The 13,785-nt window shown below is 46.4% G+C and overlaps 1 protein-coding gene across 1 annotated transcript; it reads right to left on the bottom strand.

Annotated features, from left to right (window-relative positions):
* Positions 1 to 640: 640 nt before the first annotated feature.
* mxd1 (MAX dimerization protein 1) lies at positions 641 to 13,356 on the bottom strand. Its single transcript, XM_071922247.2, has 6 exons — positions 12,479 to 13,356; positions 11,659 to 11,758; positions 6,722 to 6,751; positions 2,580 to 2,694; positions 2,219 to 2,378; positions 641 to 1,157 (listed from the first exon to the last, which is right to left on the bottom strand). The coding sequence occupies exons 1-6, from the start codon at positions 12,543 to 12,545 to the stop codon at positions 961 to 963; spliced, it is 669 nt and encodes a 222-aa protein (XP_071778348.1). The 5' UTR covers positions 12,546 to 13,356; the 3' UTR covers positions 641 to 960.
* Between the last annotated feature and the right edge of the window lie 429 nt (positions 13,357 to 13,785).

The following is a 13,785-nucleotide window of genomic DNA, read 5'->3' as shown; positions in this document are numbered from 1 at the left end:
CAGGTGTGGACATAAAAGTACAGCCTTTAACTTGAACGTTTCCACCCGCCATGCCTGGGTACTAAGGGACGTATTGCTGCCGGCCCCGACAGTTAAAACCAACCCGCTGCAGTAGAGTTTAGTGTCCTCGAACAGGCAGACCGCCGACTTCTTTTTTCTTAACTAGTCGAATGATGATTTCATCTGATGACGTTACTGCAAAATAGCTGTAGTCGGGGCCTTTAGGTTTTAAGAGACAGTGTTTGAAAAAAGGATGACACAGTTTCGTTTACAAAGATAATTTGAGTGCAAAACACCATGCACGGATGGCCGAGTGGTGAGCAGGGCAAGAAAACAACAAAAACGCCCCATGTCTGTGTCACCGCCTTGGGAAGGTTCTGTCTCACTGGACAACTAGGAGAAATGGAGGGGTGTGTGCGTGTGTGTGTGTGTGTGTGTGTGTGTGTCTGTGTGTGTGTGTGTGTGCGCAGTAGGGATGAAATCTCATAAGTGCTTCCCATGGCTCTTGAGGCATAGAAAAAGAGGCAGTGGGGTATAGTGTGGTAACATTCTCTGGCTGAAAGTCGTGTTTCGGATGGACGGAGAGTGGGGGAGGAGGGGCGGGGGGGCTGGTGGACACGTAAAAAGGGGGGGCGGAGTGTCTCCTAAATCCCGCTCGTTTGATTGGTGCGGAGCAGAGCGGGCGACGCCTAGAGACTGACCGCTGACGGCGGGGCCGGATATGGGTGTGTGTCTCGGAGGTGTTGCGGTTTGAATGGGAGTCAAGGTGGGGACAGGAAATCAACGGAGGCCCGGCTGGAGGGAAGGCCTCAGACTTGGTCAGTCCTGGTGGGGTGAGGGGGGGTGAGGTCTGATTTAGACTGGGTGTGGGATCAGGAAGTAGTGATACAATCTCGGGACGGGATTGGGCAGATCGGACGGGCGGGAGGAGGCGGGAGACGGGGTCGGAGACAGTGCTGTTTATAGGCTGCAGCCCAGCTGCTTGGCCATCTCCTGAGTGTCCTGCAGGCGGCGCAGGCTGGCGCTGGAGTAGCCCTCGTCGCTACAGCTGCTGCGCAGGCTGCCCCGCTCGTCCCCTGAGTCGCTCACGCTGCTGGTGCTCCACTCCAGGTCGCCCAGCAGGTAGTCCGTCCCCTCCACGTCCACGTCCAGGTCTTCTGTTGGCACACAGGGGACACGGCATTCAGACGGACAAATTACAACTCTCCCAGCTCTGAATCTACTATGAGGAACTAGCGCTAGGAGGAGGAAAAAAACTGATACTGCAGGTTCTGTCTTTGGCTTTTATAGTCTCTGCTACTCAAGGTTCACACTAGTGATCATTTCACTGCAACTTCAAGAAGTACAGAGGCCCCGCTTAGTAATGGCAGGCACCGTTATGCCAGCGCCAGCAAATCTCAGCAAATGTTTACTTTGATGAGGTTATTTCAGTGCACCACAGCACACAGAAGTCTGCTTTGTTTACGCTGAATTTGCCTGATAAAGAGGAATGGAAATATTAAAATCAGCTTTTGCCTCATTTTGTCCCCAGTCCATATCAATAATGCACATAATCATGTACCACAAAACTAAGATACTAAAAAAATGCTGCATGCTTTGCATCATTTCACTGCAAATTTCACTGACATGCTTTTGAGTTAACTTAGGGGCATTTCAGGTCAAATTTAAAAAAAAAAAAATTCTTGTATCTTGTAATCTCTGTATCTTTGACGACGCAAAATCAAATGACATGCAATTTAATGCTCATATCCAGCTATCCTTGCTCTACAAATTTGCCTCCAGGACGCCATATTGGATTTTCCACCTTTCTGAGTTTCCTGAAAAACAGTTACCCCCCCTAAGGCTTTTTCGTTATTATTTTGCACATTCTGATTTATGGGAAGACAGGTATGAACCACATGACAAGCGGCTCTGGATTTCCTTGAGCTTCCCTGCACACCGTCAAAGCTTCTTTTATATTTTCTTGAAATCTGTGAATAATTCAATAAATACATTTCAAAAAGGGCCAGTCCACTGAGAGACTTATTCCTTTCCCACACAATAAACAACCACAAAGAGACGTACTATTTGTTACTGATGGGCCCAGAGAGGAATTGCATCATTCGTGGGGGACGAAATATTCACTGTTGCCTCGTTTTCATCTGGATTCACCTGCTCAGTCAACTATCTAATGTATATTTTCTCCCCTGGGTGTACAGTGCCTGTGTGCGAGGCTCACCCTGGTCGGAGTCGGACTTGTCGGAGGACACGGTGGAGCCGGTGCTGTCCATGCGAGTCCTCTCCACCCCCAGCTGCTCCAGACGCCTCCTCAGGTGTCTCTGCTCCCGCTGTAGCTGCTCCACAGTGTGCTGCGATCTCCTGTCGCTCTCCTCCAACTTCTGCAAGGGGGGGGGGGGGGACACAAAAACGTATGGAGGTTTGGTTGGGTATGTGTGTTCCAATGGCGGCTTATCTAGGACATTTAGGTCAGTCGCTCGGACACACAATACGAACGTATGCACTTATCCACTTAAGCGGTCAACAAATTGCCCTCTTCACACTGATTACGCTGAGTACCACACACACACACACACACACACCTTGATGTGATCTTTGGCCTTCATCAGCAGGCTGAGGGTGGTGTGCCTGTTGGCGTCTGGTCCCAAGGGAACGAGGGATTTCAAGCGCTCTAAACACAGCCGTAAATGTGCCCGTCTGTAGAGAGAAGGGGAGAAACACAGAAAGAGAGAGAGAATATGTCATACATCATCAGCCTTTTCCTCTTCACAGACAGAAAAAAACAAGCATGTCATTTGTGATGTGCTGTGACCTATTAGGCTCAATGAAATTAAATACAAAAGCCTAATACAGCTAACTGGTTACTTAAAACAATGCATCCTATTAAATGTTTTCATACAGTGAGGATACATTTATCAGTGAAGTCCTGCATACTGAGTTCATCATAGTTATCATTAATGCCACTGGGATCAATAGGTACAGACAATGAAAAACAGCCAATCAAGACAGGGGGAGGTGCTTAAATGGCATAGCCAACCAATAGGAAACTCTCTCCCGAGTTCAACGAGGCATCACTCCTGTCAATGCAAATTCGGGATCAATAGATATCGATGATGAAAACCAGCACAAATTGTTTTGAAATTTCTGGGAGGAACCGACAAACCTACACTAGCTGTATACTATATTACTGACATCATCTGTCCAATGAAAATCTTTTGCTCCCTGTTCATATTTACATTTCTCTTTCACTAGCCTCAGCTCCACTCCATTTCCTCCTGTACAGCCATCACCCTCTGCTGCTCTAAGCTGGCCGCCTTGGCAGCTGCTGGGGTGTGGTGGGTGTTGGTGACCACATGAACCCTCTGTTACACAACACACACCTCCAGCTCCAGCCTCAAGTGAGTGTGTACGTGCCCGTGTGTGTGTGTGTGTGTGTGTGTGTTTTGGTGAGTGGGCGTGTATACGTCAGACTCTTCCTGGGAGAGCGAGCGTAAAAACGGTCGCGGCGGCTCGAGGCTAGATGAGCTGTTCATTTATTGAATGCTGCAAGCAAATCCTGATCTCGAGTGTCACTGTGGAAAGAGCAGCCACGTTTGAGTTAAAAGTTTATTCAAATCAGACACGGGGGAAGAGGAGAGGGACTGATTTGGCTGCGGGGCAGAGGACGCACACGAATATAATCTCACCCCTTGCCCTTTCGAAAACACACACAAACACGCACGCGCACACGTCCCAAGTGCAGCCCACACACGCACATACAAAGCAGTGCTGAGACCAGGTGCCTATTTCTCAGCTGACTCAGTCCAAAAGGGCAAGCAGACTGCCATTACATAACATGGAAACGCCCTCGCCCGTGTTGTTCTGACATAGTCGGCGGGGCTAGCTAATGTTTGTTAAACAATGTTGACGAGCAGCAGACTCACCCAACAGCACCGGCTCCCTCAGGTCACATGGTGTCTGGCGAGAGCAGGCACTACGGGCGTGGCAGAAACACACGGCGCTATTTCAGCAGCAGGTTATTCTGGTTCAGTGTGGCTTCAGTGCAGTGTGTCAATAGGTGAGTATGTATGTAGGCTTGTGGGCTTGCCTGTCTGCCCTCAGCCCCGGGCCAGCACCTACATTTCTGTGTCCCAATTCTATACCTCTTTTTTTGTGGATTTAAATGCGCGGGAACGGCCCGTGTGCACCTGCTCAGACCGGCGCCGCGCTGCCACACGGCTAACAGAGGTGAGCGCGCGAGTTGAACACGCTCCTCACAGCCAAAATGGTGTTTTTCACACCGGCGTCCCAGCTGCTAAAAACTACAACTAGGTCAGCGTGGTGCACTGTGGCCGACCGGCAGTATATCACCCCGCTCTCCTCGCTCTCGCCCTCTGACCCCCAACAATAATTGGCCATGACCGGCTGGGAGGAACTCGCACGCAAAAAGGTGTGGTGGTGGCTGGAGTTGTGTTACGTGGACACAAACACACAAACACACACACAGCCTTGGCCACAGGAATAGGATGTTACTGAACAAACGTGTGTATGGAGATCACACTGAGCCAATATTGCTGGAGTCTATCTTTCTCACATGATGGGAGGGGGATGGGTCTCACTGCTCCTCTGGCTTGCTAGCAGTGAGTCGCCATAAGTAATTTACTATCTGACTATGATGGCGTTGTATCATTAAGCTACCAGTGGGAGAAACTGGCTGTGGGCTAAGAATGTACTCAAGTGTAATACGAAGGGCTACGGTCATAAGTTTGACTTACTGCTGGTGTGTCAGTTTATTAGGCATGAGGTGTCTCCACACACACACACACACACGCACACACATGCACCACAGAGTCCTAAATCCCAGGCAGAGGCCTCAGTGCCATATATTATTCAGGCTGTCCACTGAGCCGCTGGTTTGGATCAATTAGCACAGGCAGCATGGAGGCACTGAGAGGGACAGGGGCCCAGACAGCAGAGAGGACAATACTGTGGCCCTAAAGTCTGCCTAGGAAAAGATAGCACCAGCATCATTTTGGTTTTGGCTCATTGCCAACAAGGCATAGCCTGGAATCAAATTTTCATGTTGTGGTTATCTTGGCCAAAAATATCTCAGTAAACAGTATTATTATGGTGTTTACCAAAAAATAGCTGAAAATTGCTGGTGCTAAAGCATGACAAAATCACTTCGCTCCATGTTTTGGGCTGCAAAAACACTTTTTATTCAACATAGACCATTTAATGTTCTATTCAAATGTGCTATTCAAATGTTCCCACATTTGTACATTGCGTGCTGTACTGACCCACTTGAGTGACGCCCCGTCCCTCGCTATCACCCATGAGCCGGCTCCTCTGGCCTTGCTGAGTGTGAGTCTATGACACGTGTTTATCATATGGGTGAGGCCTAGCGGTTAGAGAAGAAGTCACCGGTTTGATTGCCACATTGTCCTTGAGCAAGACACTGAACCCTTTCCAGCTCACTCATTGTGAGTAAAAAAAAGTAAGCGTCGTCGTCTGAAATCTGTACTCACGGTAGTTATGGAAACAGAGATTACAGTGTGGTAGCAGCTGTGGCTTTTTGTGATTTTTAAGTTTAACCGGAATAGCGGCCCAACCCTGTGGAGGCTTTGTATTTCCATCACAAATCTCCAGACAGTAACAACTGGACTAGGCAAATCTGCAAAACATACGAGTCATAAGGATGGATCCATACAGCAATATTATAGCTGAAATTAAAGGTCTGATTAAGGTAGATTTGTTTCCAAATTTAGGATACTGAGACACAAAAACTATCCTAACCCTCTTCCACAACACTTGGAGTTGTAGCTTGAGTCAGCTCAGTTATGCAATGTGTAGCTGGTAGTGACCAGTGCTTCTCTATTAGCGCGAACTGACGTTAACAATGAACCAAAAGCAAAATTACATCAATTATATGTTTCAACAGTGATGCCACACTCAGCTTAGGCCCTTTGATGTCCCTTTTTGGACTGGTTTAGCTATGTTACACTCCAAAGCGCTCTGTTCTTTCCAATGTTCAATGTAGTACACTCCCTTAATATTCGGGATACTCAAGCATTTTGTTTATGGCCCATGTAAACGCTATATCCCTGGAAACCTTGATATGGTACCTGGGATATTCTGATGTTATCCGGGATAATGACGATGTTAACATGTTCTCACGTTTACTGCTGGTTTTCCTCATCCGCAAAAAGCACATTGTAGTGGCTTACATTGCCATCTAATTTACTGGCAGGACAGACAGAATTTCTGTTTATTGGTGGGTACATGGTTACTGGGATATTTGAGAATGGGTTATTAAAGGTCCACGTGAACAGCCTATCCTTAACCAGGATATGAGCCACTATCTCTAATACTGTGTGCATGTAAACATGGCCCATTAATGTCCCTTTCAACACAGTAAATGTATTGTTTATGTCCAATGAATATCATAGGCTATATATCTATATGGAACTTTGCCTCCTGCAACACAAATGGTGCTTTTAATGTCCAAGAAATAATCTAGACCTGACTCACTCTGTTGTGTAATATAATATTTCGTAAATTCTTCCCAATCTGATCTAAGCCTATACTCCATCGACATCCCCTGATTCATAGAGACTTTTCCATGGTGATAGTGGGGGAGGGATTTGGGTGGCGTGAGCTGGTATTCTTAGGAATTGAAGAACAGCACCGACCCACGCACCCACACACCCACACACACACACACACAATGAGAAATTCCACATACCTGTTCTTTTCCATTTCATTGTGCGTAGACCTGCGGAGATAAAAAGAGACATGTATGAGAACCCATCAGCACACATAATAACCAGCCAGGAGCCGGCATTACAGCGAGCCGCTGATTGAACAGTGTAAGGTTTCCCCTCTCTGTGTGCCATCGCTGCAGTCCAAGGCCATATTGCAGAGAGAGAGCGGGAGAGAGAAGGGGCTGTGTGGGAGTTTATGAGCAGTCAGAACGCCTAGCAAAATGAGATTCTAGGAAAAAGGAAAGAAAAAAAAAGGCTGGGTATTCTGATGCCCAAGGCTTGTTTTATGGAGGAAACTTGTGCTTTTTCAGTACGACACACACACACACACACACACACACACACACACATATACACACACACACACAGAAACATGGTGAGGAGCCCAGGGGTAAACTTAGTAACAGTAACCAGAAACATCAGACACGGGCAGGAGTGCTTTAAGTTGACTGTGGAGGTGAATCAGGGCTAGTGTGTGTGCGTGTGTGAGTGAGAGTCCTGTGGGGAGGGGGGGCGATGACAGCAATGGGCCCCGGCAGAGCTGAAGGTGCAGGGGCTATTCTGGGAGCTGGGGGGTGGGGGTGGGGTGGGGTGGGGGTCATCCCTGGTGGGGGGTGGGGAGGTCAGGTGGAGGTGGAGGAGGGTTTAGGATAGCGAGGGAGAGCTTCTTCTCTGCCCTCTGCCCTCCGTTTCCACTCCCCACGCCCCATACACCGCGGTCAGCCCTGCGCGTTCCTTCCAAAAACGGGATTTGACCCGCTTTCTGGATCCCTTCTGGCTGTTTGTGTCCTCGAGTCTGTCCCTGCGTGTGTGTGTGCGTGTCTGTGAGTTTCTGGATGATGCAGCTCTAACACTGCAATGCAGGAGTCAGAGTGGCCACTAGCACACCTCCATCTCTCAGTTACCTTCAGCACTGTGTCTATCTCTATCTATCTCTCTATCTCTCTCTCTCTCTCGCCAGGGCCACATTCTTCTGCTGGGGCAGACAGCCGCTGGTGACATAACAGTGCTAGCAGGGAAATGATCCCAGTTATTAAGTAAGGCTAGTGGTTAGGCTCTGGGACCCCTCCCACCCACGCCCGGCCCCCCGGCCCCCCGGCCCCCCGGCCCCAACACCCTATACGTACCCCTCTACATGGTGACTCTACCCACTGCACCCATGACACGTGGTTACTGTACAGTAGACTAGACATGGGCTGAAATGGAACACCCAGTCTAGCACATAGGGAAAGGTAACCCTACTCTGACAGAGTAATACTGATTACAACAGTAATATTGAGTAATATTGGATAATAAGTATTTCCATGTTAAGTAATACTGAGTAATATTGGATAATGATTATTTCCATATCAAGTAATACTGGATGAGTATTTCTAATGCTGAGTAATGTTTGGATGATGAGAATTTCTATTGCTTTAGTACATGAGTGCAGAGATTAGACTGGAGCTATTGTCACTAAATCACACAGGACTCCTGTACTGTATCCCACTATATTGACTACTGAGCATTTCCTCAGGCTTGGTCTATCGCTTGGACACTGGGACTAGGTGGGAAGTCTTGTTCTAAGCTGTAAGCCACCATCTTGACTACACTGCACTGGATCACTGCACTGTACCACTGTAACATTATGTATGACTATTTCCTCAGGCTCTGTCTAATACGTTGCAGGGAAGGAAATCAACTCCCTCATCTATCGGTCAAGGTAAAAATTCAGCAGCCACTTTCGTTATTTTACCAGACAGATTGCTTCTGTTTTTAAATAGAAAAAGAGACTGGCTGGTTACCTGCCAAAGTGGCTGGTAGAATAGAGAAAACCAACCAGCCACTGCCAAAATTTCACAGCATTTTGGCTGGTGGTTGGTGGTATTTTCCCACCCTGATATAATTGCTCTGAGATTAGATGGGATGTTTTCTCAAAAGCCACCATGTAGGCTAGATCAGTGACAAAATCTGATCAGATGGGGATCTGTGGGCTAATGTGTGTCTGTTTGGGGGTCCTTAACATGAAAACGCTTGAGGACCCTTGGGTTAGATTATACTGGACCGCTGCTTTCAATGCATGGTATCACTGAGATTCAGCAGTGGTCCTATCATTCGGCTCGGTCTACAACTTGGGAGTCTGAGACTAGTTTAATCTACCATTAGACTTTATACCACCATATCACTGCCATGTTGATCTGAAGCCAAGACAGCCACATTAGACTGAACAACAACACAGGGTGGTGAGCATGGGAAGGCTGCAGTTGCCCACACAGTAAGCATGGCAAGATCACTGTATGGTTTCCATAGTGCACCATAGTTGCACATGCTGTGTGGGTGTGTGTGTGTGTGTGTGTAGAGTGGGGGAGGACTCTCTCCATCTATGTAATGAAGGAGCTGGTGCTCTCCATTGCCTGCCAAGAGTGAGAACAGAACAGGAAAGACAGAGAGGGAGGAGGTGGAGAGAGAGAGAGAGAGAGAGAGAGAGAGAGAGAGAGAGAGAAAGAAGAGGGGGATGGGGAAGTCACTACTACTGACACACACCAGAAAACACAGTGACTCCCTTCCCCCACTACTCACACATCCACGCCACGGGGAAACAACAGGAACTGGAGGGCTGGCTCTAGTACTGGATGTACAGACTAGGTCGAGTGACTTCAAATGGGGGCTGCCTGCCCTACATTTCACAAAGGTTCAGCAGCAACAAAAAACCCCATCATCCTATCATGCCTTTTCATTAATGATCAGCTCTTCCAGGACAAATTCCACCCTTCCCCATAGGGGCCAAATCACTCAGTCATTGTGCTGGTCCGCTTGTTAATGATCAAGGGCCAACATTATACAGTACCAAATCCAATCAACTAGGCTGCACAGAGACCCGTATTAACAGCAAGTGTGGCTGTCTTGCCCTTAAACAATAATGTATAATAGCTGATCAAGAGGTTCTAGCTGGCGGAGGTTGTTGTGGCACTTGGAGAAAAAAAAAGAGCATCGAGCTATTAAACAATAGTAATGCTGCAGATCACAAACAGAAGTATCAACACTGGACAGCTAAGGGCGGAAGCTAAATGCTGTTCAGAGGGATGGAATGAACAGCATGAACAGACGACTTTATGACTGGAGACAGGGACGAACCTGCTGCGGTTAGTAGTCTACTTGACATACCAGACTAGGCCCATATTGTCCTCACTTCACATGTGTAAAAACACTGTCCCAGCTGAACATGTAAAGCCATGCCCCGAGTTGAAAGCAGGTCTTGCACCATACAGCACCCACTGTCATCTAACGCATGGAATATTACGTGAAGCAGTGGCAGAGGCAGCCAATCTTTCCATCTCGGACACTATGCTTTTGCCGCTGTACAACATCAATGCTGCCGAGCCTGAAAGACCTAATCCTGGCTGAACAGGCTAAACCAAATATTTCAACAACATCATGTTCCTTTTACCAGGCAGTTTTGGGTGCATATAAATATGTATATACAGACTGAATGTAGAAAATATTAGGGACACATACTCTTTTCATGAAGTACACTGATCCAGGTAAAAGCCATTATCTCTCACTACCATTCACAAAGGAGATGTAGATAAAAAAAGAAGCAGGTGAGTTAGAGAAGGGTTTTAACCTTTGAGACAATTGAGATGTGGATTGTGATGAAGGGGCTACAAATCAATACCAGGAGGTTGTCCCTAATATTTGCTACACTCAGTGTAAATACATGCACCCGAGTCTATGGGTGTGGCAGTGTCCTGACTTTACATCTGTGGTTATTAAAGCTGGATGTACACAGGGTTAAGGTGGGTCATGGGCCTATATATAAAAGCACATGTCCCCGCTTTACCCCATGTGCATCCACCCTTTGATATCCGCAGATCTAAAGTTAGTGTCATGCACACACACAGAACCTGACACTGTTTAAGTGGCTAGGTAACTGTTTGTAGCCAGGCATCCTAGTAATCTGCAAAACAAAACCATCGTTTGCTGATGTGTGTATGTCTGAATGTGTGTGTGTGTGTGTGTGTGTGTGTGTGTGTGTGTGGTTGTGTCCGTCCAGGTGACTGGAGCTGTCAGGACTTGTCCCTCACTGAACTGTCTTCTGCAGCAACCTTGACTGACCCAGGCTGTCTTGATAAGTGGCCATTCGCCTCAAGCCAGACTGATGTTTGCTGCTGTCAGTCACACGCTGCAGAGAACTCTACAGGAAGTCAAAACATGGCCCTAGCCCAACAAACAAACAAACACACACTCACACCCTTTTCAGCCATAGCTTTGTACAGGGAGGCGAAGCAGGAAAAACAAACCAGTAGGACACACACTCAGCCAGCACTCATAGACAGAGATAGGTCTCAAATGATGATTTTTTTTGATCGGTGAGACGAAACTAAATGTATTGTAAGAATTGATAACTTTGTAATGCATTAGGCATAAAGACAGAATAGCCAGTTAGTTAACAAATACCCAGATTTGCTGTGTGTATCTACAGTATGTCAGTGTCTTTGGATAATTTACGGCCCCTCGAGTTGGGTGGGGCACATCTAAGGGTGGACTTTAAGGTTTGGGCACTAACCTGGTGCACCAGTTTGGCTGTCATCTCCAAACTCTTTCCATTTGTTTCAATTTCAGTTTTGGCTGGTGAGGTTAATGTTATACTACCCTGCTTTGACAGCTGCTAGTCACAAGTAAAAACATTCCTGAGCGCAGGATTCAAAAATGCAGAACAAAACACACTATAATGGCAAACATCAGATTTGTCACTACTGGCAGCAAATTATCATGTTTGACCTGTATAACAAACTGCCACCTTGGGGACAATGCATTAATCCGGCACTCAGTGAGAAAATACTTCAAATAGGGGTATGATGTATGATGACTGCCATGCTGAGCTGCAGAACTGAAAAGCCATAGATTCTGGGCAGAAAGAATCAGGTGAAGTCTTTACCTGCTACTTGTGTTTTTCTTGCTTTTGCTTTTCCGTTTCAAGCTGTCCCTCTCTTTACTGCTGGTGAAGGGTAGCATGGAGGCATAGCCGTGCTCAGCTTCTGCAAGCACATAAACAGCATATTGGTCACATGTACAGCAATTCGCCAATCTGGTAATGCAAAACAATATGGCCACGGTGAAAATTAACAAGACCGGGAACAGGAGAGGACTGCAAAATTAACCATACTTAACATTTCATTTTTTTGACCTTCAATAGCAATGTTTATGTTGAAGTGCAAGCATGCAATAGATAGATTTCATACAATATGTTTATACAGTGTTTTTTTCCTCCCAGCCTGGACAATGATGTCATCTTGAACTGGAGTAAACCCCACTAGCCGACCACAACAGAAGAAAAGGAGGGGGGCTCGCTTAGCCCTGCATGATCAAGCCTCCATGAAAACAATGTCTCTCTGCACATCTGATTGCATCTGGCAAATATGCATTAGCTCTTTCATCACACGTTCATTATCACATCAAGTGCATACACATGTACATATATATATATATATATATATATATATCACACAAGTGTTTGAATACAGATTAACATTTACTTTAGGGAGCCAGTGCGTTCTGCTTTATTGTTGTGCAAAATCCATACTTGCTTTAATGCATGGCCCAGTTATTTAATGTAAAAAATTAAAGGGCAGAAACTGGACTTAAAATAGCTTATTTTCAAATGGCAGGTGCATGAACTACCCTGGTTAGGAGAAGGCTGCCATGGTGATATTTCATGAAAAAAATGGACAGTAGCTAACGGTGCAATCATACTTTACCTCTTTCCCTGCGATCAAGGTACTCGGCAGCTTCGATCAACATCTGCACCATTCCGATCGCCGCCATTTTCAACAATAACACTGATATTATAACAATCCGAGGTGGGATTCCGTGGCTGTACACAACCTGCTTCCCTTGCTAAAGCTGACTCGCCTTGTATTCAGGTGGCTTGTTTTTCTGTCAGTTAATGGTTGAAATGCGATAGTACCATTAAAGGGATTAGCTAACTTGCAGTGTATCAAATTAGGTTTTTTGAGCTGAAGTTTGTGATACAGCACCAATCAGTTCGACAAGATGAACTAGTTTATTCACTAACGTTGGTTAAAATGGTTCCAGGGTTTAGCTGTCTGGTCAAGGCTGACGCTGATACTTCTTCAATATTTAAGGTTGCGTTACCCCTTTAGCAGCAAGCTATGTTAACCAACTAGCGTTAATGTTTTCTTGGCAAGTCTCCGGAAAAAAAAACAGCTTGTTGACAAAACAAAAAAGGAAGGCTGTTGGATGCTTAAAAAGAAGTCGGCTATTGTTCTGCTTGGCAAAAAATTACAGCGCTGGCTAGTGAGAAGTTGCCAAATTAACGATGAGGGTTCTTGCTAGCTCGATCATATGTCGTAAAGAATCAGCTAATCAAAGTAAGTTAAACGTCGGCTAGTTCAATTGTCATAGACTTGCCTGAAGTAAAATGATTAGAAAAATGAGCTAGCTATCTTAAACTTCCACCGACGATGTCATCCAACCTTATCGGTTCAGAGCTATCTGGCTGGCTAGTTTTGTGCTGGTTTAACGTTGATCACGCGTGATACGTCTCGTTGGACAAGCAGATAGCGACTGACATCAACAGAGGAACAGTGAGTGTTTATCAAACTGCTTCCAAAATAGTGGCTTGTTGATCTGGACAGCTAGCTACTGTACTTTGCCACAAAGCTTATGTGTGCTGAGATATGATTGGGTACTGGAGATAACAAACGGAACTCCTATTGGACATTGAAACAGTCGATCAAACCGGAAGGGTCCGCGCTAATAGAAACCATAGAAACTGGGTGCCTGGTTCGGCCATTTTGGTTCCAATCGACATTCGTTATAGCGTACTATACGGAGCCAAAATGGGCTCTGTTTCCGCACAACATACTGGCTCGCCATGATTGGATGTTTTCCGATGAACGTGGTAGCCATTGGGCGATATGCACCACGTGACAACGGTGACTACAGTGACAACACCCCTGTTTTTGACAGAAGGCACGCCCCTTTGCCATGCTGTTTCGCGGTGTATGGCAACGATTGGTTTTCGGTGTGTTGTTTGTCTTAT

This window comes from Centroberyx gerrardi, chromosome 8, assembly GCF_048128805.1.
Source record: "Centroberyx gerrardi isolate f3 chromosome 8, fCenGer3.hap1.cur.20231027, whole genome shotgun sequence".
Taxonomy (NCBI): Eukaryota; Metazoa; Chordata; class Actinopteri; order Beryciformes; family Berycidae; genus Centroberyx; species Centroberyx gerrardi.
This window is presented reverse-complemented; position numbering and strand designations above follow the sequence as displayed.